General features: G+C 48.9%; 2 protein-coding genes across 3 annotated transcripts in view; one reads left to right on the plus strand and one right to left on the minus strand.

Moving 5' to 3' along the window:
* LOC147622360 (uncharacterized) overlaps positions 1-26,316 on the plus strand; it is a 149,022-nt gene that overhangs the window by 119,706 nt on the left and 3,000 nt on the right. For both annotated transcript variants that reach the window (XM_086823470.1, XM_086823472.1), the window contains exons 8-9: positions 17,041-17,233; positions 24,675-24,797. In XM_086823470.1, coding sequence (XP_086679596.1) covers positions 17,041-17,233; positions 24,675-24,797 — 316 coding nt within the window. The remainder of the gene's footprint in view (positions 1-17,040; positions 17,234-24,674; positions 24,798-26,316) is intronic.
* Positions 20,911-21,786, minus strand: LOC147622361 (uncharacterized). Its single transcript, XM_086822736.1, has one exon. It carries the CDS (start codon positions 21,784-21,786, stop codon positions 20,911-20,913), a length of 876 nt encoding a protein of 291 aa, XP_086678862.1.

Here is a 26,316-nt window from a genome sequence, read left to right on the forward strand (position 1 = left end):
TCGGCTGTGTGTCCTCCCGGGTAGTCCCTCTAAAGAAGTCAGTAATCTGTCTCTGTGTGGACTCCCTGCCAGTCGGGCGTATGCTCCTGATAATGGACTCTCTGAGCGTGCGGATCTCCAGGAGATAAAAACCCAAGCATCGCTGATCACGATAGTCCATGACTATAGCCAGTGGTCCAAATCCCCCTCTGAAAAGGCAACGGTAGCACCCTCGAATCTTATAATATGCTGTGCAGCGACAGATGTAGTGCTCCTCCGTCTCTGGTTCTATCCAACAAATCTGACAAATCCTGTCCCCTGGAGGTATGCCTCTAAATCTGCATTTCTCTATCTCTAACTGATGTGAAGAGGTGCGGATCTGCCCAATGGCGCACCTCAATCCATGAGATAGATGGGTATCCATGTAGCTCGGTCTAAGTATAAAACCATCCTCAGTGGTGCGGATAAGATGGTCTCTATAGAAAGCCATCTTCGTCCCCAACTCCTATGAGGGCTCTAGCCATGTCCTCCTAGTTGTCCAACTGAATGAGGTCTTGTCTGATGACTCTACTAATCTCAGAATGTGTCAAGGTGAGAGAGGGTGCCTCCAGAGAGTACCAGAAGGGTGGAAGTCTGTCTAAACTGAACCCGTGGAGCTCAAACCAGGATGCTATCTGCACATACCAACATGAAGTGTCTCCCTCCATGGCTAACTGATGAGAGGACTCTAAAGCAAGTCGTGCATACCGGTGTCGGGGAAGCTCCTAGAGAGAGATAGCTGTATATTATAAAGTACAAAAAATGTACAAATCTGTGGACTTAGGTCTTCCACAGAGGGAAACATAAAGATCCTATCTATGACAAAAGGGGGGGAGATGAATGAAAGAATGCTTGGCCTAGCCTTATATAGCCCCATGAAGCTCTATAAGGTGGCCAACCAGCTGTGAGCTAGAAGAGAACAAGCCAAAAATGCAATAAATGCTGCCGACCACTTGTTTACTGCTGAAATACTGGCCGACCTGGTCCATGCTCCCTTGGATGCCTTCTGTGCATATCTAGGCCTTGCTAGAACCTCTACCTGTTTATTTGTTTCTCAATCAAGGATTAGCCTGGAGATCAACCATGTCCATGTGTGCACATGATATCCCCTTGTGCTAAACTTGATGACGGGATTCCAACCTTTGATGTTGGATGATTGTCATCATTCCTTTGTCTCCTCATGGACTCACAAATTCCTTCCCAGTAACCTTTTCACTAAAAACCTTACCGTGTCTCTCATTCCACTCCAGATCTGGTGTTGAGGCCTGTGCATGTGTTCCACTTTGTCCCCTTGCCTTCATGCCGTGTCCCTGAACACTATAATGGTCTCCTGAGTCGTTGATCTTGGCATCCTTGCTCCACCCCCTTGGAACCGTTTTCCTGAGAGCCTTCCTTGGTATGCCCCAAATGCCATACCGACTCTCAGGGCTGCCATTCCCTTGGGTTATGCTAACACCGACCAAACCCATGGGATTTCTACCCTAGCTGTGTTACTCTCCTTGGACCTATGCACCTTCCCGAGACACTTTTAGCACTTAGCCTTGCTGAATCTGATGCTCTGATACCAATGTCACGTGCGGAGCTCTGTGTCTTCTTTCAGCCTACCTGCTAGGCACCCCCGACCCAGAGCACCAAGGGTCTCCACCACAGAGACAGATCCATGAGATTCTCCAATGACATGACATGCCCTCACTATAGCCACGTGCCATCAAGGGGCTTATGGAATCAGGTTTCAGTTTTCAGTTTTCACATCCTTTTTCAGTTTTTCCATGGCACTGTATACCCATGGTATCATTGTACTATTCATGGTCCCATAGGACCTTTAGGCCTTTTGTAGACGTTGATAGATCTTTCTTTCTTTCTTTGATCCATAGGAAGACTTTTAAGAATCTTCCAAGATCCAAGTGTTGGTGCACCTCTCTCTTCCTTTGATCTCAGAATCCTCTGCCTCAAGAAAGGTCTCATCCTTCTCCAAGCTTTGGTAACAACTGAGAAGAGCGGGGACGAGGGTGCTTTGTAGACTGCCTCTGTGAAAATAAGGCGTGCACTAGGCATCCAATCTCTACCAACACGGGGCATACATCTGGAGATCTGATAGAGAGAGAGGTTCATACAGATGCCCAAAAACCTAGGTTCACTTGTCACATGCATTGAGGATATTTTTGGGCATTGAGTCTTATAACACTGGTTGCATGTAGAGACAGGGTGTGAGATAGAAGAGCACAAGGAGCTCCTGAAATGCAAAGACACGACGTGGAGACAGGACAATGCTCTACTTCTTTGCCCAACATACTCTGAAATCTGAGGGCACTTCCTCATGTCTACACGCTGGCTAACAAGTGCATGTAGAGACAGGGCGTGAGATAGAAGAGCACAAGGAGCTCCTGAAATGCAAAGACACGACGTGGAGACAGGACAATGCTCTACTTCTTTGCCCAACATACTGTGAGATCTGAGGGCACTTCCTCATGTCTACACGCTGGCTAACAAGTGGTAGACCCCAGAAACACTGCTTCTCTTTTTTATGAGATGTAGGGCAGCAAAGGAAAATGAAACGGATGACACTCATTCCAACCAGAACTGCAGCAGACTCGTGTCGAGATATCTTGGTCAGTTATCTAGGAGACTTACAGTAGGATGGAGACCGGGGAGGCATTGTTTGACGTCCATCACCCCCCAAGGGTTACACACAGAGTATATAAGAATGCTCAGATACAAAGCTGTTGACGCGGGTCTCAGACCTCTTTAGATGCAGGGGAGATTCCATATTTGAACCCATGAAAGAAAAGATCAAATCTGCCTATGTAACCTTGTCTTCTTGAGAGAGAATGATTGTGAAGCTCTAGTAGGGGAGTACCACCACAAATCTCATTAGCTCCAGAGAATATTGCACGACAGCGAGAGTAAATAGTGACAGACCTTTTTGTTGATTTTTTTATCTGCTCGCTGAAGCTTCCGCTCTCCCCTGCTCGCGCTGCAGCTAGCACTCACACCCCCTCCTTGCCTCCTGTCCGCCTTCGCTCCCCCCGCCTCTGCTCATTAGCACCCCCCCGTCTCTCTGCTCATTTGCCGCCTCTTCACATTCACGCCCCCCCCCCCCCCCCCCCCCCCCCCCCCCGCCTGTGCTCATTCGCGCCAGCCCCCCCCCCCCCCCCCCCCCCCCCCCGGCCTTTGCTCATTCACGCCCCCCCCCCCCCCCCCCCTGCCTCTGCTCATTCGCGCCAGCCCCCCCTCGCCTCTGCTCCACCCCCCCCCCCCCCCCCCCCCCCCCCCCGCGCCTCTGCTCTTTCACGCCAACACCCCCCCCCCCCCTGCTCCGTCTCCTTCGTCCCCCCCCCCCCCTTTTTTTTTTCATTTTTTTTTCACCCCCCCCCCCCCCCCCCCCCCCCCCCCCCCCCCCCCCGTCCTTTGTTTTAATCCTTCCCTCTTTTTCTTTCCGCCCCCCGTTGTTCTTTCGCCCCTCCCGCTCCACCTCTTGTGCAGCTTGGTTCTTGCAGGACTTTCCGTTTCGCTTCGCCTTTGACAAAGCTTCAGACTCTGATGGAGGCTCCTCCCGCCCCACCTCAGAGGGACTCTTCCACAGCCCCCTCGCCCGCCCCTGAGGATACCCGCATCAGGCTTTCTCTTTCGCCAGAAGAGGAAGCGAGCCTCGCCGCAGAGGTGGAACGCCTTCAGGCACATTCCACCATCTGCCGTATAGTCGGCACTCGCCCCAACAGAGGGGAGATCCGGGATCTTCTCCAGGCCCGCCTTCTTGCAGATGTGGGCAAGATCCTGGATGTTCAGGTACTGGACCGCGGACACTACCAGATTGAGTTCGAGACAGCCCAGAGCGTGGCCCAGGTCCTAGCCATGAGTCCCCTTGACATCAGGGGCGCTCGGGCCTTCTTCAGACCTTGGTAGCATGGCTTTGACCCAGCAGCGGCCAAGCAGGGAGAGCGCCTATTTCATGTCACAGTTTGCTTCCCTGGACTCCGCCGCGAGTACCTTCCGCTCCTTTCTAGGATAGGAGCATTGGTGGGTTTGGTGCTTGAGATTGGCCCCACAGCAGCTTCAGTGGTGGCTAGAGCAGCTGGCCTACCTTCGGTCAGAGTTCTGGTTCCTGACATCTCTCTTCCAAAGGTCATTCAGTTACCTAGGATGGGGGGGGATGGATCGATCAGAGAGTGTAGTTCTCGGGGCTCCCGAACCAGTGTTTTATATGCAGGCAGGTCGGGCACCTGGCCAAGGCCTGCCCTCGCAGGAGACCCCGACCTTCACCGCAGCAGTAGGCCCCCGATGGCCCGCCCACAGATGCGCCTCGGCAGGCAGCCTCCGGGACACCTGCTCAGCCCACAGAGACCTCGGATTGGCAGCCTGGACAGGGGCGCCGTCGAGGGAGACAGCCACAACAGCAGGCCCAGAGGCCGATGCAGCAGCAGCCACAACCTCAGCATCACTGGGTTCCAATGAGGAACAGCTTTGCTCCCCTCCAGGAGGAGACCCCAGCGCAGACTGAGGATCTGGAGATGCCAGCACCCCCTCCTTCCCCCCCACCCCCGCTCCCCCGTCCCCCCCTCCCGCCTCGCTTCCGCCTTCGCCTCCTCCCATTCCCACTCCCGTTTTGTCAGCGGCTCCTTCCCCCCCCCCTCCCCCTCCGCTCGTCTCAGCTCCTCGGGAGGCCCTGGCAGTACCCTGGCGCTCACCTGCAGTCCCGCGGGCACTGAGCACCAACCTTGCACGAGCACCACAGAGGAGACCTACCATGCCGATTCAGGCTTCACAGATATCCTCTATCCGCAGTCGGCTGAGTAGGCTGGACATTAGTCAGCGCTCGGAGGCTTTTGACTACTCCTTCACACGGCTTTTTGGAGCGGAGGGCCCCCATGAGCCAGCACCCATCAGAGTGCATGTGGTGATTCCTCCGGCCCGAGGGGAGGAGGCACTTGATTCAGCGGTGGCCTTCTCCTTCCCTCTCTATGGCACTAGTGACAGGGAGTGGACTCTGGATCTCGCTCTTAGCATACTGAAGACTCAGGCAGTTGAGTTTTCTCATCATGTGAGCGATCTGGAGGTGACAGACGTGATAGGCCGACTCTGGGAGGTGGCTCACTTTTTTGATTCCGGGAGTGCGGATGCCTCCTGGGTTCGCCACTTGGTGGTTCGCATAGTGGCGGACTTAGCACGCGACCCTGGATATGTATGTATACACGAGGTTGCTCTCTCTGAGCGGGAGGCAGTCGCCATGGGACACAGCCACTGGCGCCTGATCCGAGATTCTTGCAGCACACCGGGTGGACAGATTCGTAGCCGCTCGGATGGGGACTATTCTCCATCCAAGCCGCTTGCGAAGGCCCGCCGTATGGCTGAGACAGCCTCCACCTCAGAAGATCATCCATGAGGATCATCTCATGGAATGTACAGGGCCTTGGCGGTGCACACTATGTACGCTATCGGGGATGCTTGAGGCAGGAGCTTGAGAGATGCCTGGTTGGGGGCAGTATTGATATTCTGATGATGCAGGAGCACCATTTGAGTGAGAGCAGGATTCGGAGATATGGTTCCGTGATGCCTATCCGATGGGACACATTTTGGTCTACAAGGTTTGGCCCCTTGGGTGGGCAGGGAGGAGTATGTATGGTCATTGCAGATGCATGGCGGCAGGCCATTGTGGATCGCAGGGTCATTGTGCCTGGTAGAACACAGTATGTTATTCTGAGGATGCACGATGAGCTCTTTGGCGTGCTCAATGTCTATGTGCCCAACCATGCTAGTGCCAGAGCAGAATTCTGGACCCTTGTTACAGATGCATTGCCCGAGGCCGCACATTGGTGTGTCGGAGGAGACTTCAACATGCTTGAGGACCCGGCCGATAGGGTGGGAGGCAGTCATGTTACAGTGCACGGCACGGAGCTTGCAGCCTGGGAGCGATTTTGCATGACACTGCGGATTACTGATGCATGGCAGCATGAGGCTTTCTCCCGCTCTCAGGACAGTCTTAGTTTTTCTCTGTCGGATTGCCTGCAGGGAGGGACTAATCTATCATAGATTGATCGCTTCTATGTGGGCGACAGGTTCGGGGAGCGTGGGGGCTTCGTTGGCATTCTCACTGGCACTGACTGGGGAGTTATTTGAGATTACCGGACCCCGCCATGCTCGAGCAGGTGTACACCAGCTCAGGAGACCGGACGGCTCGTTAGCCACTGAGCCCGGGGAGATTAGAGCCATTGCCACTGAGTTCTATCGAGACCTGCTCTCAGCGGAGCCAGCCACGGAGGCACGTGATGCTTGCAGATAGACTGTGTGGGCCCATGTACAGAGGAGAGTCACAGATCGTATGCGCACAGTTCTAGGTGAGCCTCTTTCAGAGGATGAGATTGTTGAGGCTTTGAGGGTCCTTCCGCGCCATAGCTGCCCTGGGGAGGACGGATCGACGCCTGCCTTTTCTATGCGCTATTGGGACATTTTGGGGTCAGGCCTCCGCAGGGGCTTTCAGTATGTTTTGGACACAGGGGTGATGCCACAGAGCTTTTCAGAGGGCTTGATCTTTCTTATCCCCAAGGGGGAGGGAGTGTCTGATGATATGCGGCAGTGGAGACCTATCACGATCCTCAACACTGTCTACAAGGTCCTGACCAAGGCCTTGAGTTTGAGGATCCAGCCCTTCCTTGGGGAGTTGATTCATGCTACCCAGACGGGATTCGTCAAGGAGCGCATTATCCTTGACAACATTTTCACCTTCTGGGAGGCGACGGCCCGAGCTAGATTTCTCGGCGAGGACCTGGTCGTTATGCTTCTCGATTTTGAGAAGGCATACGATAGAGTCGATTGGGGTTTCCTAGAGGGCACTATGCTTTGCCTGGGGTTTGAGCCAGTCTGGATTCGAGGGGTGGCGGCTCTATATTCCACAGCTCGTAGCCAGGTGCAGATGGCAGGAGGACGGAGGCCGAGTTTTGAGTTGACCAGATCAGTCCGTCAGGGGTGCTCTCTCGCCCCGTTTCGTTTTCTCTTCTTTGCTGAGGCTATGAGCATGTATCTGATGAAGGCTTTCAGCAGTTAGGGTTAGTGTTTGGAGGTACTGCAAACAGAAACGTAGAGAGCAGAGAGAGAGAACACAACTCTTTGTGTATTCGGTTGTAATAATGTGAAGTACAATAGCCACATAATGAAGTGACCTAAAAGATGTGTTCACGTGTCCGGCCATAAAGTGTGCCGGGTGGACCAAAACACTTATAAACTGTTATAAGTGAAACTAAGCTAAACTGGGGGAAAAAACCTCCATTAACTGAAGTAAAAAGTGCCCCAGTAATCTACTGATGATCAGTAGCACTCCTCTGGGTGCATACACAGCATTCGAATTTCGGACGTGGTAATGCCTTGGTGAAGATGTCTGCCACATTCTGATCTGTAGGACAGTAGATCAGACTAATATCACTTGCCTGTAGTCTCTCCCAAACAAAATGATAGTGAATCTCAATGTGTTTCGTGCGAGCATGAAACACAGGATTCCTGGCCACAGCAATGGCACTCTGACTATCAGTATAGATAGGTGTAGGCTCCTCCACTGAAATATCCATATCAGTCATGAGACGACGCAGCCAAACACACTCAACAGTAGTAGTGTAGGCTGCTCTGTACTCTGCCTCACAAGACGAAGTGGCCACTGTGGTTTGTTTCTTGCTTAGCCAAGAAATGCATGAAGAGCCAAGAAAGAAACAATTTCCACTAGTGAAATGTCTAGTATCAAAATCACCAGCCCAATCTGAATCACTATAAGCGTATAACTGCATGTCACCCCCCTCAGGATAAAGCAATCCAAGAGACAAGGTGCCCTGCAAATACTGGAATACACGCTTCACAGCTTGCCAATGTGACAATCGCGGGCTGTGCATGAATCTGCTCAACTGAGATACGGCATACTGAATATCTGGCCGTGTAGTACACAAGTAAATAAGGCACCCAACAGCCTGAGCATATGTAGTGGCATCAAAGGAAATACTGTCATCTTGTAGTGACAGTTTCATCCCAGGCTCCATAGGAGTGCTAATAGGCTTGCAATCCTGAAATTTAAACTTCTCCAGAAGTTTAGCAACATACCGAGATTGCAACAACCCAATGCCTCTGTTATCCTGCACAAACTGTATGCCCAAATAGTAGTGTACGAGCCCCAAATCAGACATGTCAAATGTCTGTTGCAGTATCTCTTTAAAAGTTGCAATTTTGTCATCATTTGATCCCATGAGCAAGAGATCATCTACATAAAGACTGATGACCAGCAGATCTTTCTGTTCTTTCTTTACATACAAAGTGGCTTCTGATGGACTGTTCACAAATCCTTGAGTGAGTAGGAAAGCATCTATCTTTGCATACCAAGCTCTTGGAGCTTGTTTCAAACCATACAAGGCCTTTTTCAGCCTGCATACTTTCCCTTCATGACCATGTTCTGCAAAACCTATGGGCTGATGTACATAAACTTCCTCCTCGAGGTCCCCATGTAGGAAAGCAGTCTTAATGTCCAACTGGTGAACAACCCAACCACGATGTGCAGTCAATGCAATGACACACCTAAGTGTTGACATACGGGATGTAGGAGCAAATGTCTCCTCATAATCAATGCCCTTCGTCTGTGCATAACCCGTTGCAACTAGACGGGCCTTGTACCTGTCAATGGATCCATCTGCATGTCTTTTCAACTTATAGACCCACTTAGTACCAATTGCTTTCTTGCCTTTGGGCAGATCAACCAAATCCCATGTTTGATTCCTTTTAATAGAATCAAGCTCATCCTGCATGGCTTTGTTCCAATGCACATTGTCTCGTGCATCCACAAATGAATCAGGCTCATCATCATCCTGTAAACTGGCTGCCATAACCATATTCAAATCCATGATGTGTACATGCTCATTGGTCCGTGTCTCCCTACGAGTACGACCAGCAAGAGGACCCTCTAGATGGCTGTCCTGTAATGTCCTCAAATACCATCTAGGTATGTGTCTGACCTGTGGTGCCTGCTGCCCCATATTTGGTTCAGCTTCTGGCTCAATTTGCTGCTGAATTTCTACACCACCTTCATGATTTGCTGGCTGTCCTGTACCCTCATGAGTTGGATCACCAACTGTGGAATGAAACTCCATAGGTAGTAGACCTTCAAACACATCATTTTCAGCCTGATTTGCATCATAACCAGCCATGGATATTTCTGATTTTTCATCAAAAATCACATCCCGACTAGTGAATATCTTCCTGGATAGTGGGTCATATAACCGGTAGCCCTTGCTCCCACGGCTATACCCAACAAAAATGCATTTTGTGGCTTTATCATCCAACTTTCTCCTCAACTCTTTGGGTATGTGTGCATATGCAAGACACCCAAAAGTACGAAAATGTGATACCGAAGGCTTGCGGTCATGCCAAGCCTCAAAAGGAGTAATGGAAACCAATGCCTTTGTGGGACATCGATTCAAAATATGACAAGCACACATGACAGCTTCCACCCAAAAGATATGTGGTAGCTTCTTTGCCTTTAGCATACATCTGGCCATCTCCATGAGTGACCGATTCTTCCTTTCTGCAACCCCATTTTGCTGTGGAGTATAAAGGAGTAGTATACTGATGTTTTATACCTCTACTCTCAAGAAAGGAATTCAACATGTGTGACATATATTCCCCCCCTCGGTCAGAACGGAGAGTCTTAACCTTGCATCCTGACTCTGTTTCAGCAAGTGCTACAAAGGCCAAAAATGCATCATATACCTGTGATTTCTGTGTCAACGGATAGACCCAACATATACGAGAGAAGTCATCAATAAATGTAGCAAAATAGAAGCAACCTCCTAATGACTTCGTCTGCATGGGACCACAAAGATCACTGTGTATAACCTGCAACTTTGCAGTTGCTCGTAGAGCCTGATCACGTGGGAAGGAAAACCGATGCATTTTCCCCAAAATACATCCTTCACAAATGTGATCTAGAGGCCTCTCCATAAGAGGTAGGTCTGTAAACATGTTATGTCGCTGCATAAGCATAAGACTACCAAAATTTACATGCCCCATGCGAGCATGCCATAACTCCGCATCAACCATAGCTGGAGTAAGAGTGAATGCATTATAAGCAGACTGATCCACTGGCTGAAATGCATCCAACTGATAAAGTCCATGACATAATGTACCAGTAAGCATCAAGGTCAAAGCATTAGCTTTGTCTCTGACCATGCATTTGTCATCATCAAAGTGGACTTGCATACCACAGTGTGCTAAAGAAGAAATGGACAACAAATTCTTCTTTATCCCTGGTACATATAAGGCATTTGTAAGGCGAAGAATAGAGCCATCAATGGCTGTGAGCTGAATCTCCCTAATGCCACGAACTGGATATGAAGCATTATTGGCACACTGAACAGTTTTGCCAACAGGGGCAGGGCCTACATGACAAAACAAATCCCTGCGAGATGTGATATGCTTTGAAGCACCACTATCAAAATACCAAGTACATGCATGCTCTGTCATACTGAGTGCCTGTGAAGACCAAGAGGCATCATAGCTGCATGTATAGAAACAGTAATCCCTGTCCTCAACAAAAGAAGCAGTCTCTAGAGGAGCTTTAAAGTTTAGAGGCATCATTTACAAACATCCCAGATTCCTTTGCCTTCTCTTTGGAAATCCTCTTCCTACACTCTGTGATGTAGTGACCTGGCTTCTTACAGTAATGGCATTTGCCCTTCTTCTTGGGCTGTCCATCACCTTTCTTGGTATCCTGAGATGAACCACCATCACCTGAATTCTGATTTGAACTCTTTGGTTGAGATTTGCCTTTCCCCTTTTGACTTGTAGTAAATGCTTGTTCAGCACTTGTGTTCATATTCATATTCTTCCTGATTTGCTCTTCTTGTAGCAAGAGAGCAACAAGTTCCTAGCATTCCTCATGCTGAGGTTCAAAGAGGTATGAAAAGCCAAGTAAGATCTTGGCAAAGAGTTCAAGATGGTGGACACAAGCTGTGTCTCAGGAATAATCTCATCCACATTGATGAGTTGCTCTCTCAAATCCTGTAGCTTGTTTAAGTGGCTAGACATATCATCTCCTTCATGCATTTTCTGATTTTCCAGCTCTCTTTTCAAAAACGAGATTACGAGCAGCATACATCTGCTCCAAAGTCACCCATGCATTTCGTGAAGAGCCAGCTGAACGAATATGAGGTATAATAGACCTCTGTACTGACAATGCAATGAGTGACAAGGCTTGTGCATCTCTGGCATCCCATGTCTTCTGAGCATTTGTTCTTTGAACAGGCAATGGCTGACCTGGTGCTTGTACCTGTTGTCCTCGTCCACGAGCACCCCCTTGGGGAGGAGTCTCTGGAGCCAATGGACCTGGACGTGGTTCATCACCACTAACAAAATCCCAAAGACCTTTTGCCACAAGCACATTTCTCAGCATAAAACTCCACAAGGAGTAGTTCGTGCCGTCCAATTTGTCTTCCTTAGACAAATACATGAATACATCACTCTGCTGTTGATTTGCCATTATGCCAATGCACAATGTTATACCTGTGTATCAAAAAAAACCCAATAGCAAGAACCTTGAAAGCAACTGTACTCCACTGAATACAGTTAACCCAAATATGCCTGCACTCTCAATCCTCTGAATGTGCAACACAATGCACCACTGACTGAGTAGAGCAGCAAAAATGGCTTACACAGTGCCAAAATGCCCAAAATTACTGCACCCAAAACCTTGCAAAAAACCTGTAGAGATTTCTTTGCAAGAATATCTGCCTGTATCTGCCAGAAAATTTTCACAGAGAAAAATGCCCAAATTTCAAAACTTGTAAAGCTTACCACAACTGTACGGAGCAGGTTCTGGTGTCCTGTAAGGAACAAGTACAGTCGACTGTACTGTGCAGGTACACAGCAACTGCAGTTGTGGTACTGTACGGAAGCAGGTGCTGCAGTACAGTCGTGGTGCTGTACGGAAGCAGGTACGGAAGCAGCTGCAGTCGTGGTACTGTACGGAGCACAGTACGGAGCAGAGTGAGCAGGTACAGTACGGATGCAGGTACAGTACGGGAGCAAGTATAGATTCAGTCGACTGTATGCAGGTACAGTACGGTACAGAGCAGAGTACAGATAGAAGACAGGTTCTGTACTGAATGTACGACTGAAGGTAGCGCTGACTGTACGGAAGCACTTGTCTGGCTACGCAGATGTGTACGGACAGTTGACGGCGAGGGCAGCTGGTGGCGATGGCCTGTACGGATGGCTCTGATACCAAATGAAGGCTTTCAGCAGTTAGGGTTAGGGTTTGGAGGTACTGCAAACAGAAACGTAGAGAGCAGAGAGAGAGAACTCAACTCTTTGTGTATTCGGTTGTAATAATGTGAAGTACAATAGCCACATAATGAAGTGACCTAAAAGATGTGTTCACATGTCCGGCCATAAAGTGTGCCGGGTGGACCAAAACACTTATAAACTGTTATAAGTGAAACTAAGCTAAACTGGGGGAAAAAACCTCCACTAACTGAAGTAAAAAGTGCCCCAGTAATCTACTGATGATCACTAGCACTCCTCTGGGTGCATACACAGCATAAAACCCAACATCTGATAACAGAGGAGGTTGGTTTGAGAGGACTCCAGCTCCCAGTCCGGGGTGACGACCTGCTCGATTTTGAGTTTGCTGATGACACGGGATTATTTTTGCATGGCCAGGAGGCCAATCTTCAGAGGGCAGAGCAGTCACTGTAGGTTTTTGGTGCAGCTTCAGGAGCATTGATCAATTGGCGCAAGACAGTGGCCTTTTGGATCAGTAGCGCTCCCACTCCGGCATGGAGCCCAGACCCGGGTTTTAGATGGATTCCTCCTAGCACAGTAGTGCGGTATTTGGAGCCTCTGGCAACAACCAGTGAGCCCTTACTAATCTTCCACTTTCCACGACCAAATGTGGTAACATAATCAGCATCATCAAGCTGTCCAGTAGAAAGCAGGTTCTTCTTGATCTCAGGCACATGCCTGACATCATGGAGCATAAGCTCTGAGCCATCTGAAAACACAAGCCTCACATCACCTCTGCCAAGAATCTTGCATGCATGGTTATCACCCAAATAAACTACTCCTTCATTGCCAGCAGTATACCTGACAAACAAGTCTCTGCAACCTGTGACATGAAAGGAGGCACCTGAATCAATGATCCATGAGTGCATACCATGACCATCTCCTGCAAGTAGTGAATGGGCATCAAGTGAAGACGTGAATAGGACCTCATCCTCACTGTCACCTGCATGTGACACATTGACTTCTTCAATTTTGACTCCACTTTTGCCCTTTGGCTTTACATCTTTGGCTTCATCTTTGTCTTTGTCTTTGCCTTTTCCCTTTTCCTTTTGATCATTTTTCCATTTGTAGCATTGCTTTTTGATATGTCCCTTCTTGCCACAATAATGGCATTCCAAGTCCTTTTTGGAGCGGGACTTGCTCCTTCCCCGTTCTTGGCTTTTACCCCTTTGCTGGGATCTCCCACGTGCATTCATTGCATTGGACTTTCCAACAGAATTGTTCTTCCTGTTCATCTCTTCTTGAAGAAGAGCACCCTCAACATCTGCATATGACAGCATAGCATTCGAATTGCTAGTGGCTGTCCTGAATGTGTCCCAACTCTTTGGCAAAGTGCATAAGAGAAAAGTGGCTTTGAACTCATCGTCCATTGCCAACTTTTGATTAATGACCTGGCTGACAATACCATTAAACTCATTTAGATGGGCTGCCATAGACGCCCCTTTCTTCATTTGAAGACCTATGAGTTTCTTCAACCAATACACTTTGCTTGAGGCACTTTGCTGGGCATACAAGTCCTGCAATCTTTGCCACATTCCCCAAGCTGTCTTCTCTTCACGAATGCTGAAAAGTAAAGAGTCTGACATAGACAACATGATAGTAGATCTTGCCAGCTCATCCATATCTTCCCACTCTTCAGCAGTAAGAGAAGCGGGCATTACACCCCTTTCTTTGATAGGCTTGTGCTGCTTCTTCTGGAGCAACACATTATAGCACTGGGTTTGCCAAATATCATAGTTATGTGAGCCTTCAAGCTTCTTGATTGTAGTGAAGCAATGAAGAGCTCTCACCTGTGGTTGCCATAGCAATATGCAACCTGTCAATGCCTGACTCCCTGCAAAATGTGCAAACACTGCACCAAAAGCACACAAAGTGCTTCTCCCACATGAAACCCTAATTCTCTCCCATTCACCAAAAGTACTAAGTGTACTATGTACTATAACTTATGGGCTAGTACACACTATAAGGGTGGGCATAATGCCTTTACCCCAACACGCCCCGCTTCTTTTGAGCATTCGGAAGAAGCTTTTGTATTGGAGTACAGCTCGGCTATCCTTGGCTGGGAGGGTGGTGGTGACAAATCAGGTGCTTTTAGCGACCATGTGGTACATCACGTCTTGCTGGATTTTCTCGAGCTCTTGCATCAACCAGGTATAGAGGCTGATCAGGAACTTTCTTTGGTCTGGGCGGGACGGTCAGCCAATCCGGGCTAAGGTTGCTTGGGCAGTTATTACTCTTCCGCTGGCCCAGGGGGGCTTGGGCATTATAGATCCAGTTGATCAGAGTAGAGCCTTATTGGGGAAGCTTATTGTTCGAGGGCTGCTTCCAGTCGCTGAGCCTTGGAAGGAGCTTCTTTTTCAGCGACTGCAGGCTAGGGCTCCTCCAGCAGGGGGCACTTGGGTACCAGAGATACGAGAGGAGGACAGGCCTCAGTAGAGGATGGGAGGACAGATTTGCCTTGAGCATCCTGCGAGATTGGGAGCTGCTGAGACCGGGGCTTTCTCAGAGACCTCCTACTTGTGATGAGGAGCGGTCCAGACAGCCGCTCATCTGGAGCCCCGCGGTACGCACTGGGCAGGGTCATATGCTGGGTTCTCGGCCTCGTCTAGCCTGGGGACCATTGGCGGCAGGCCCAGCACGCAGTTTTGGAGACTGGCAGGCCTTCTGCAGTCTCCCAGAGGCGGTCCAGGTGAGTCACTTCAGAGGGGGGCTGATTATGAGGGATGACATTCAGGAGACACTCACTGAGGAGTGGTTCACGTCTTTCGAGCCAGCAGCCCCACGGTGGATGGGAGCCTTTACACAGATAGAGATCCCGATTGTTGCTGTCAGAGCTTGCATTGAGGATGACAGATGCCTCTACTATGAGATCCAGGATGAGGGCAGACTTCAGAGAGTGGAGGCGGAGTCGCCTTTGGTTGCAAAGTGCATCTTTCAGAGGATACGGGTAGTGGCCGCCGCTTCCCGGAAGTGGCATATTGATCCAGACCCTGCAGATGTGGACTCTGATTGGCGCATTTGGGCATATGCTGCGCGCCCCTTGGCCCGGCTCCAATGGGACCCTGGCGAGTACGAGTGGCATGATCCTTATACGTCCCCCGAGGCCACCGAGATTACCTTTTTCCAGTACACTGTTTGGTTGGGGAGGCATATTTTGACTGCGAGGAGGATGGTCTCTCCAGCCGCCGCAGCGGAGCATTGGCGGCTTCAGGGACTCTCACAGGAGTTCCTGGAGAATTTTTGGGCCAGGCACGCAGGATCTCGACTTTTCAGTGGCTGGTTGCCCACAGGGGCTCTGCATTTGGCACTTGGCTTGTCTACAGTGGTCTTCCGGCAGCCTGTGTCCGATGCGGCCACCCATTGGAGACACAGAGACACTGCCTATGGGACTGTCCACAGGCGCAATAGATTTGGCTGAGGATGCTACGCATTTTGGCCCCCCTCTCTCCAGAGGACAGGGTGCCGCTGCTTGGTCGACATCGTCAGGGCCTGCTCTGGGATACGAGACACAGCAGGACAGCCAGGCCATCAGATTCATTAGGGGCCAGCCTCGCCTTGTTCCTTCACCGGATTTCTCGTCCGCCGTCTGGACACAGGAGAGGGATTTACGATGGGAGCTCCTCAGCAGCCTCACCATCTGGTTCACTTGGAGAGCCCGATGTTTCAGGGCCTTTGAGGGGAGACTGGAGCCACCAGCAGAGACTGTTCGGGGGATTTGGCAGGAGTATGACCGCATCCGGGGCGACTCGGATGCGGCGATCTTGCGGCGCCAGGCCTTCCACACCACTTGGCGCAGCGGCCCCTTCTATACACTTCACGCGGGTACCCCCCGCTCGCATTACAGGCCACCTGTTTGGCTTTTCCCCCCTCCTATTGTATGATATAGCTCTCAGTCATTTGTACTGATCTTTGTACCTTTTTGCACCCAGGGAGAGTCTCCCTAGTTGCCTTGATTGGATCTCTGCTCTTTTTTTTTAGCCCAGTGGGCGTTTTTTTAACTAATGAAAGGATCTTTTCTCGAAAAAAAAAATATTGCACGGCAGCTTCAGATCCAATAGATTCTACTGCGACAGAGAGATGCCCCCCCACTTGGAATGGACATAGGGAGCCTCTTCGAGGTCCTACATCCACCCATCTTGGAAATTCTTGATCGTTGATAACTCCCTACATTTATCCCCATTCTACCCACATGAGTCCATGATGTATTTGCTATCTCTCATTGTACCCATATGAGCCCATGATGTATCTGTCTTGTATTCACATGTTATTTGGGCATAGATAGTTAGTTTTCTTTTCAGTTTTCCATGTGTCAGTATTCTCATGGATTCATTGTACTAGTTGTTGGTCTCATGGACCCATTTGGTCTTTTGAAGATGTTAATATCACTTTCTTTCTTTCTTTTTCTTATTTCTTTTCATTGAACCTATATTATATTGCTAAGATGTCATGGGCATGCTTTAGACATCGCTCAATGTGGCAAGTAGACTATTCAGCCTTGTGCTTCGCTGTGAGTCATCTCGCTAGGTCGTGAGGAGCCCATGACTGGCCTTGACACCATCAAGTAAGTGATTTGGAGGGAGTGGATAGTGCCATGGGTAGACTGGCCACATGTTGGTATCATATTGCAGTGTGGAAGAATTAAGAAAACATTCAACAGTCAGACTCAAAGATTGTTTTTCTTTTGGTGTAAAATCTGATTACGAATCTTTTGTAATGCAGATCCTTCCTTCCAGCCATTATCATGGGATTCAGCACCTCGTCAAGTGCTGCCACCATGCCAGTGACAATGGAGTGTGGTGAGGAATATGGATGTGAGAGAAGCATCGTGCAATTCGTTGTGCCTCTTGGAACAAACATAAACCGTGACGGGGCAGCTTTGTATGAGGCTGTAGCTGTTATATTCATCTGCCAGGTAAGATAAAAGACACTCTTAACACATGATGTTGACCTGTGGGCATTGTGCTTCTTCACTTTGTCTTTGTATGCATGCATGCATACATACGTACATACATACAAACTGTACATGCATGCATGCATATATGCATATATGTATACACTCTCTCTCTCTCTCTCTCTCTCTCTCTCTCTCTCTCTCATGTTTCATGTTCCTGGTATTCCATGGTGAGTTTTGTATCACTCCAGTGAGATAGTTTTGATTCTATTTTATTTTCCGTTCCATGACGAGATATGCCATGGACATTATTTGTATCCCTTTGGTCTCATAGGCCCTTCGGGTCATTAGTAGATGCTTAATATATCTTTATTTCTTTCTCTCTGCTGCTTGCCTGCTCATCATGGCATAGCGCTCTACCTCCACCCTTGTCATCATGCACCCCCCCCCCCCCTCGCTATCGTGTCCCCCCTTGTGTTGTCTAGCCTTGTCCCCCTTCCCATCATGCCACTGCGCCCACCTCCCATCATTTCCCTCAGCTTGCACCCCTTCAGCCAACGCCGCCCTTTGCCCTCACCCTTCCTCATTCCGCCACCTGTGCAGCCCGCTGCCTTCACTTCTGTCCTTTGCCTCCCTTATCCCACCCACCATGCTCAGGCCCCCAAGACAGCAACTAGAGAGGAATAGCCAAGATGAACCTAAAGAGCTGGAGGCATACATCAAGACTGTGGAGGACGACACCAAGAAGGCATTGATCGAGGTGTTGGACAGGGTCCTTAACCAACACAAAAAAGAGTTAGAAGGCCTCCGCTCACAAGGAGACCGGAGGCAAAGCCGAACCATCAGGTGGGGGAGATTCGGATAGTGAAAGAGACCCAAATGCTACAACAGGCAATGCTAGAGGCCGCCCCAATGATAGGAGAACTCCAGGCAGAAATGGAAGTCCTAAAGGCTACTATCAAGGACCTACAGTGGAGGAAGGGGTGGAGGGTCTAAGGACGGACTTGAGCAACTAAAGGCTGTGAGTGATAAGTTGTGGGAAGAACTGCAGACCACCAAGAAAGATTGGGTGGTGGTGGTGAAGAAGCACAAACCCCCAGAGAGCATCATGCATGACACTCTTGAGGAGGAGAAACGCACGAAGGATAGGGCCCTCCATGTGTGAGTGCAGGGGACTACAGTGGGGTTTCCCCAAGGCAGATTTCATGACGATAGGAGTAAACAGGAACCCCCCCCATCCTCCCCCCGACCCCCCCCCGCCCCCCCTCTTGAGGAGGAGAAACGCACGAAGGATAGGGCCCTCCATGTGTGAGTGCAGGGGACTACAGTGGGGTTTCCCCAAGGCAGATTCCATGACGATAGGAGTAAACAGGACCACCCCCCATCCTTCCCCCCCCCCCCCCCCCCCCCCCCCCCCCAACTTCCCCCTTGCAGATACATGGAGGACATCGAAGGATATGACTCGGGAGTGGCCCCTCATCATCAGATACCCTTATGTCACCAGCAGATATGCCTTCTTTTTTACATCCATGAAAGCACTCATGCTGCGTCGGCCTTACTGCCAGTGACTTGTGGAGGGTGAGAGTATAAGTGGGAAACTCACAGTTAAGAGAAGAAGATTCTAAGTTAGTAGGTTGCGGATTCGTAGTGAAGGGAGGAGTCTAGATGTAAGAAGGTGATGAATTGGACAAGTATAGTTATAAGAATTATCTCCCTCTCTTATCTTCTTTAGATGTGGGTGGTGGCGGGGGCTAGGTGGTACTAATAAACATATCGATATCTATTTTGTATGCGGGGGTTATTAATATGTTCAAAGTAAAATTGTAAACTATGGATACTAGTATTTGCTCAAGATGTTTATATGCTTTGATAGGGATTTAGTATACTGTATGGATGATAAAGGGAGCTCTCATGCTAAATTAAGTATTTGTGGGTATAATATGCCTTGAGCTGCCCCTGAGTTTGGAACCAAGAAAAATTGTTAGATGTGTCCTTCTAGCTTCAGCTCACATGGCCCATTAGCCTCAGGGATCCACAATTTGTCCGATCCCCAGTCATGCAACACACCCACACGGCATAGCCATGGGCGGCCAATTAAGAGGGAGTATGGCATATGCTCTTGGAACCTCTGGAAGGCAAATGACCTCAAAGTCAACAAAAAATTGAGCACCATCCATCTTTACTGGTACTCTCTCTACTAGGACCATGGGAGTGATCTTGTTGATCGGCCATCCGTACATAGAAGTTGGCAGGCCAGGTAAGCTGAAGGCCGAAGGCATGCAGACCCCAGCGTGAACTCAGGCATCGCCAAATGTGCCATCTATGATTGAACCAAAAAATGACGTGCCATTGATGTGGACTGTCAGGCTGGGTCTCCGGTAGTCAGCGAGAGTGGCAGTGGATGGGCCTATCCCCATACAGGTGGCAATGTCTCATGCTCCTAGTCACCCACCACTAAGAGGAGCTGGTGGACTGTCCTTCCCATTGAGTGAGAAGTGCTGCAAGTTGTTGGCAGACCTCAGCGCTCTAGTGAAGTAGATCATGAAGGGGCACATCCAGTTGGCAGCCTTGAAGAAAAGAGTGGATTGAGGGTGTTGATGGTGTAGAAAATATGAAAGCAAGAGACTAGAAATGAAACAAGAACACAAATGAAAGACAAAGAGTTACCTCGAGATGAGTGTAGACAAGACACAAGATTGATACATTCATTGATGTGACACCTACAATTTATAGGTGAGAAGTACAAGATTGAGTAGACTCACTTATGGGATAAATGTAGAGGTGCCGCATGGCACTAGACTCAAGACACAAAGACTGAAACTAGACAAGAGAAATAGTACACCTAGTGTGCACTTATTTCCAACACCCTCCTTAAGTGGACACTAGGAGGAAGACAAAAGACAAGACTATAACATGACAAAAGATAAGACCAAGACAGAGAGACTAGACAAGGATTGAGAGACAAGCTAGAAGACAAGATGGACAAGACTAGAAGACAGACATAAAGACTGATAGACTGAGAGACAAGACATAGAGACAAAAGATCCTGAGACACCCCTCCTCAAGTGATATCCTCATATGGGTCCACAAGGGTAGGGACAAGAGTGGATCATAGACAGAGAGAGAGAGAGAGACAATCAGCCAGTAGAGTGGTCCCACAGAGAGAGAGAATGTCAGATAGACATGAGAGAGACTGACAAATAGAAGATAAATGGGGACATAGACAAAAAAATGCCAAGATAATGTGGGTAGCTAATCCACAAAAGAGAGACATGTAGATTGATAGACAGAGTGTCAAAGACATGTGACAGGATAGACACATAGACAGAGAGACTAACTGATTGTAGATAGATAAGGGCAATCCTCCTGCTAGAGTGGGTAATGCAGGGGTGCCTCTTGGATAGGGACAAGATAAGTCCATGTAGACAAATAGACATGATATTACCCCATGATCTACATCATTGGTGACCAATGGTGGTAGATAGCATGAAAAACATAGATAATTATGAGAGAGATGGGAAGGTCTTACCAGATTTGGCAGTGTCTGATCCCGTACAAGATAGAGAAGTAAATGAAATTCAGAACTGGGATATTTTTTTATTTTTTTTATTTATTTATTATTTTTTTTATTTTTTTATTTTTTTAAAGAGATAGAGAGTAGACTGAAAATAGAACACATCATACACTTGATTTCTGCTTTAAATTTGTTGCTGCAGGTCTGGCTGGTCCAATGGACAGCTAACCCACATGTTGATGAAGAAGAGAGTGGCATGGATGGAGATGATTGCAAACCGTAACATGGCAGCAGAGATGAGAACAGACCCGACATTGACTTCCCTTTCACTGAAAGTTCTGTTGAAGAGGATGAGGGGAGTGGTTCTGATGAGGTAGGCGAAGACCCAAGCTGCAAGGAGGCCACAAAGCAGGAAAAGAGAGACAGGTTTAGAGATTAGAGTTAAGGCGAGTACCGCAGTAAGTGAGGCGCCGTTCTTGCGGATCCGGCTGCCTGCTTCAGCCAGAGAGTTTGGCTTGGCGAAGGATGAGCGGTCCACGAGCTCCCGCCATGGCCGACTCTGCGAGACGGTGTGCTGCCAAGTCTTTGAGATGCGGCCCAGAAAGGCGCCAGCAGCTGCCCGTGAGAACGCTAACACTGATGTCGGAGCTCCTCCTACCACTGTCCCGACAGTAGTAGAGGTGTCTTGATTCGCCATCGCTTGATAGAGAGAGAGAAGGCGCGACAGATCGAGACCATTATTGAGATTGGTTATCTCGCAGACAATGTCCTTGGCTCTTTTCTCAATGTGAAAAGGTGAGCCCGCAGGCTTCACGCTGTACACATAGACGGTGACGCGGCCTTTGTAAATCTTCTGGCGAGCCATGTCGCAGCCAAAAGTGCCACGCAACATGGATTTGATGTTTTGAAGGGACGTTGATGCCTTCCACCGAGCTTCAATTGAGCTTTTGAGGTCGGGCGAGTTGAAAACAAACACCAGCACTTTGCAACGGAGAGTCGCGAATCCATGGGTGAAGCCACACCAAAGGCCTTGTAAAATCTGCGATGAGTCTGTAGGCATGTACACGAATGCAGGCAAGTCCGTGGGCTGCGCTGAATTGAGTGGGACAGCTTGGAGAGAATGGCGAAAGCTCAGAGGAAAAACAGGGAAACCCTAAAACCATGGCTCTGATACCATGTAGAAAATATGAAAGCAAGAGACTAGAAATGAAACAAGAACACAAATGAAAGACAAAGAGTTACCTTGAGATGAGTGTAGACAAGACACAAGATTGATACATTCATTGATGTGACACCTACAATTTATAGGTGAGAAGTACAAGATTGAGTAGACTCACTTATGGGATAAATGTAGAGGTGCCACATGGCACTAGACTCAAGACACAAAGACTGAAACTAGACAAGAGAAATAGTACACCTAGTGTGCACTTATTTCCAACAGATGGCTCTGGGACAGGTGACCGTGCTGATGATGAGCCAGTATGTATAGCAGTCTCCTGTTGTGGTTTAGTCATAAGATCCTTGTATGCTTGTAGGAATGCATGGTCCACAATATTGCGGGAAAGAAGAGATACATCTGCAACAGGGTTTTCTTCAGTTGAAGTGGCTCCTAGAGCCTTCTTTTGGGCACGGGTGATCATTGTGCAGGTGGGGGGTCGCTCACTGGCGGCGATTAGACTGGGTGGTGAGAGGGAGACTTCTAAGGAAGGAGGGGAAGTGATTGGGACTGGATGTGGTGACAAGGGGTGTGCTCCTTCCCCCACTGAGACAAGGTGTGTGCTTTGAAAAGTGAGTCCATGGATGGAGAAGCAGAGGTGCTGGCCCTTTGTGTGGAGCAGTCACAGGTATGGTAATCCTTGGAGCCTGGGCAGTAGCGGCAACCTGGGGGTCCTTCAGGCACAGGGCATTGGCTTTGGTTGTGACCATACTCACCACATCTGTAACAGAGGACTGGCCGTGTGCGAGGTGGGCGAGCCATGAGGGTTTTTGCTAGGGTGGAAGCTAGAGGATTAGGGATGAGAGGTGGAAGAGTTGATAGTGAGGGAGGGGCTTGTTGGGTGTAGGTCAGTGCTGGGATTGGCTGGTGGTAGACAGGAGTGTCGGGGTGTACCAAGTGACTGACGGCATTGTTTGTTGGTGGGAACGGTTGTTGTTGTTCGTGTAACTGGTGGAACCCCTTAAGGTAATAGCAGTATTTATCTTCATGACCACCGTTCTCACAGAAGTTGCAATATCTCCTTCTCGGACACTCCTGTGGGTGACCGACAGCTTGACAGATGGCACACCAAACGGTTCTCTAGGCTTGCTGTTGAGCCTTGAGCTCTTCTATCTCCTTTCGGAGCTTGGCAAGATTACCCTCTTCTTGCTGAGCCTTTAGGAGCTTTAGAGCTTCTAGCTCACACTTGAGATGGTCTTCTTCATTGTGGGCCTTTTGGAGCTTGAGAGCTTTGAAATCTATTTGGATCTTGAACACTATATGTCGTTGGCAATGGCCGTGGACCCTGGAGTGCCAACCCCTCTGTTACTAGCGTCATCTTCGAACAAGAGACGTGCGTTTCCAAGTTGAGTGGCAAGTTCTTGGAACTTCCGCAAGGTGGTGCGCACTGCGTGGCCTGAGGCTCTCCAAAATCATTTGTTGAGTGGTGCGAGGAAGAGCCTGGTTCACCCGCTGATGCACCATGAAGTCACCTCGATGGGTGGGCAAGCGGGCTACCAAGACAGTCACCCGTGTCATGCACTCAGAGTGGTGAAGCTCCCGCAATACCCGCTCATAATTGCTTGGACGGAAGGTTCTGGAGAAGGTGTCATGCAGGACTGTCCAGTTGGCAAAATGGTTCATTGGAAACTGACTGAACCATTTGTCAGTCGACCCCTCCAAGGTGGAAGAAATAGTATCACATAGGCATCCTCCCTATCCAACCCTCTGCTTCTGCACATCGTGCCAAACATGAGAGGCGACTTTTCCAACAAGGCTACTTTGTGTATAGGTTCTTTAAAAACAACCTCATAAAATCCTCTGGCAGCCCAATACACACCATCAACCACATTTCCCTGCAATTCTGATTTTATCCATCGTGCCACTTCAGTTGCAAGAGCCATCTTGCCCGAAAAGAAGACCACTGCAGCATTTTCAGAGAATTTCTTCAGTGGTGAAACCATCGAAGGGAGAGGAATATCGAACCTGAAATCAGGATCCGGCAGTTGCTAGGCTTTTTTATTGTCCACAAAATCATCAATCAGCATATCATGAACAAAGCGTTCGTCACGAGAAAGCTCCTAGAGAGATTTGCCAAGCTCAGTACAAAGAACCTTGTTCCTGTGCTCATCATTCTTGTGAGCATGATGATAGACCTTGATATTCACGTTCTGACCCGAAGTCAACTGGTCTGGAGAAGAAGCCATGCTAAACCATTCAGGGGTACAAAACAGTTCACTGTACACGGACCCTTACACACACACACACACACTCTCTCTCAGAAAGGGATGTATAGAGAAGAGTATCGAAGGACAGAAGCTGGGCAGAGGAAAAAATGGAGGCACGAAAACAACAGGTGACAGCAATAGTAGGCTGGTGTTGCATAAGGCAACGAAAGTCGACCAAAAGCTGACATTGCAGAGGCAGCAAAGGGCTAGGAAAGCTGGCGTTGTAGAAGCAGCAAAGGGTCAGGGTGGCTGGCGCTGCAGAAATAGCTGATGGCTGGTGCTGCAGAATCAGCAGACAGCGGCGGACGCTGCAGAAGCGGAAGCAGGCAGGCGGCGCTGTGCAGAAGCCTCTCTCTCAACACGCGCGCGCGCGCGCACACACACACGCACACACACACACACACACACACATCCATACGCACACGCATACATAGCATACATGCATGCATACATACATAGGTACACAGGTGCAAAATGATTCTTTAAAGTTCATATAAATTTACAATGCAAAATGATTCTTTGCAGGCCCATGGGTTGAGCCTATCAGCTGGCAATATAATTGTTATTGCAATAAGTGCAACATTGGCAGCAATAGGATCTGCTTCAATTCCAAATTCTGCTCTAGTTTCGCTCGTGACAGTGCTTCAGGTGGTCTCAGCTCTCTCTCCTATGATGTTATAAGAGCCTCAAGCCATTAAAAAAAAAAATCTACTTGTTTTAGAATTCTCTCTTTCTGTCTATGTGCTACAGGAGCTTCCTATGGATACAGGGACACTGAGAGTATCACAGGATTTAGTGCATACCATAGTCATGGCAGCTACCCACGGGCTCATCATCTGTGACGGGATGGCAAGATGGCCCTCCTCCGGGGGTCTCACTTGGTTCCAGCCTCACTTTGTGCCAATCACACCTACCTTTCTTTCACCATCTCTGGCACTTTCCCTAACCCCCCCCCCCCCCGCCCCTCAGGTTGACCTTCATCGCGACCTAGATGATGTATATTAAGATAACATCTACCGCCATCTTTGTGAACTTGACCCCTCTATTGCACTTTGTACACTTACATCTCAGCTAACCACCATCTTGTATGACTCAGCCAAAGCCTCTTTCGCAAGCACACATTGCTCTACCGCCAAAACCCTCTTGTGGATCCATGCCTCAAAATAGTTGGTATGATGACGAGTGTCGTGCTACTCGCCTCCATCTCTTGCAAGAGCAAGCAAATTAGGAAGTGTAAAGTGCAAAGGATTTTTCGATGCCTTTCCTCACCAAACATGAGGATGAATTATACCAACTTTTTTGAGTGATGATAGCTGGAAGGCATGGCGCAAGCTTCTGGAACATCAACCACCCATACTCATTACTGACCCCCTTATCTGGCACACATGCACAAAAACTCTACCAGGTGCCCAATCAGCCCCCTTTTCCCCGCCACCTGACCCCATACCCACTCTACATACTATTTACCGTATCTAATGTAACCACAACCATCCACAAACTCCAAATTGGGGAGGCCTTAGACCATGAGGGATTACCCGCGGAGCGCAAGCATGTGATACTATTTCCCCCTACTATCCCACATGTTTAAGAGAGCCCAATGGTTTCCCACCTCATGTTCTAATAACACCATTACTCCCACGAGTTTAAACATTGATACTGTTTGTTCCACCGCCAGTTTTACACCTTGCCTTTGACGCTGTCTTCGGTTAGAATTTGTATACGATCAAGTTTCACATGGTTTGTACAACAAGAAGTCGGCTGTATGACCAGCGACAGAATCTACTGGATTGAACCTTTGACACCGTCTCTTAGACATCGCCTGCACAGGAAATTGTGTGATAGACACCACCGTGAGTAATTGTTCCTCACCTGCATGAGCTAACCATTGACACCGTCTGTACATCACATGGTGATATGACGAAATCCAGGTTTGAACCTGCCATACTTTAACATCATTGTATGATATGTGATCTGAAGTTACAACCTGTGTGTTCTAGTCTGAAGCTTGACCTCCAGAAAACTCAAGGAGCAATCTTTTTGGAGAAACTTTTTGATACACCTCTGCCGTCTTAATTGTGTTGCAGATGACCAACCAGCCCAAGTGGCCCCAAACTTGTCTACCAACTTGGTAAAGAGTGCAATAAGTTTTATGAAGAGAGTGCGCCAT

Source organism: Cibotium barometz, chromosome 29 (genome assembly GCF_041138505.1).
Source record: "Cibotium barometz isolate CiBa-2024 chromosome 29, ASM4113850v1, whole genome shotgun sequence".
In the NCBI taxonomy this organism is placed as follows: Eukaryota; Viridiplantae; Streptophyta; class Polypodiopsida; order Cyatheales; family Cibotiaceae; genus Cibotium; species Cibotium barometz.

Bases quoted from the DNA above. Each gene is read 5' to 3' on its own strand.
- LOC147622361 (XM_086822736.1), bottom strand. From the start codon at position 21,786: ATGCCTACAGACTCATCGCAGATTTTACAAGGCCTTTGGTGTGGCTTC.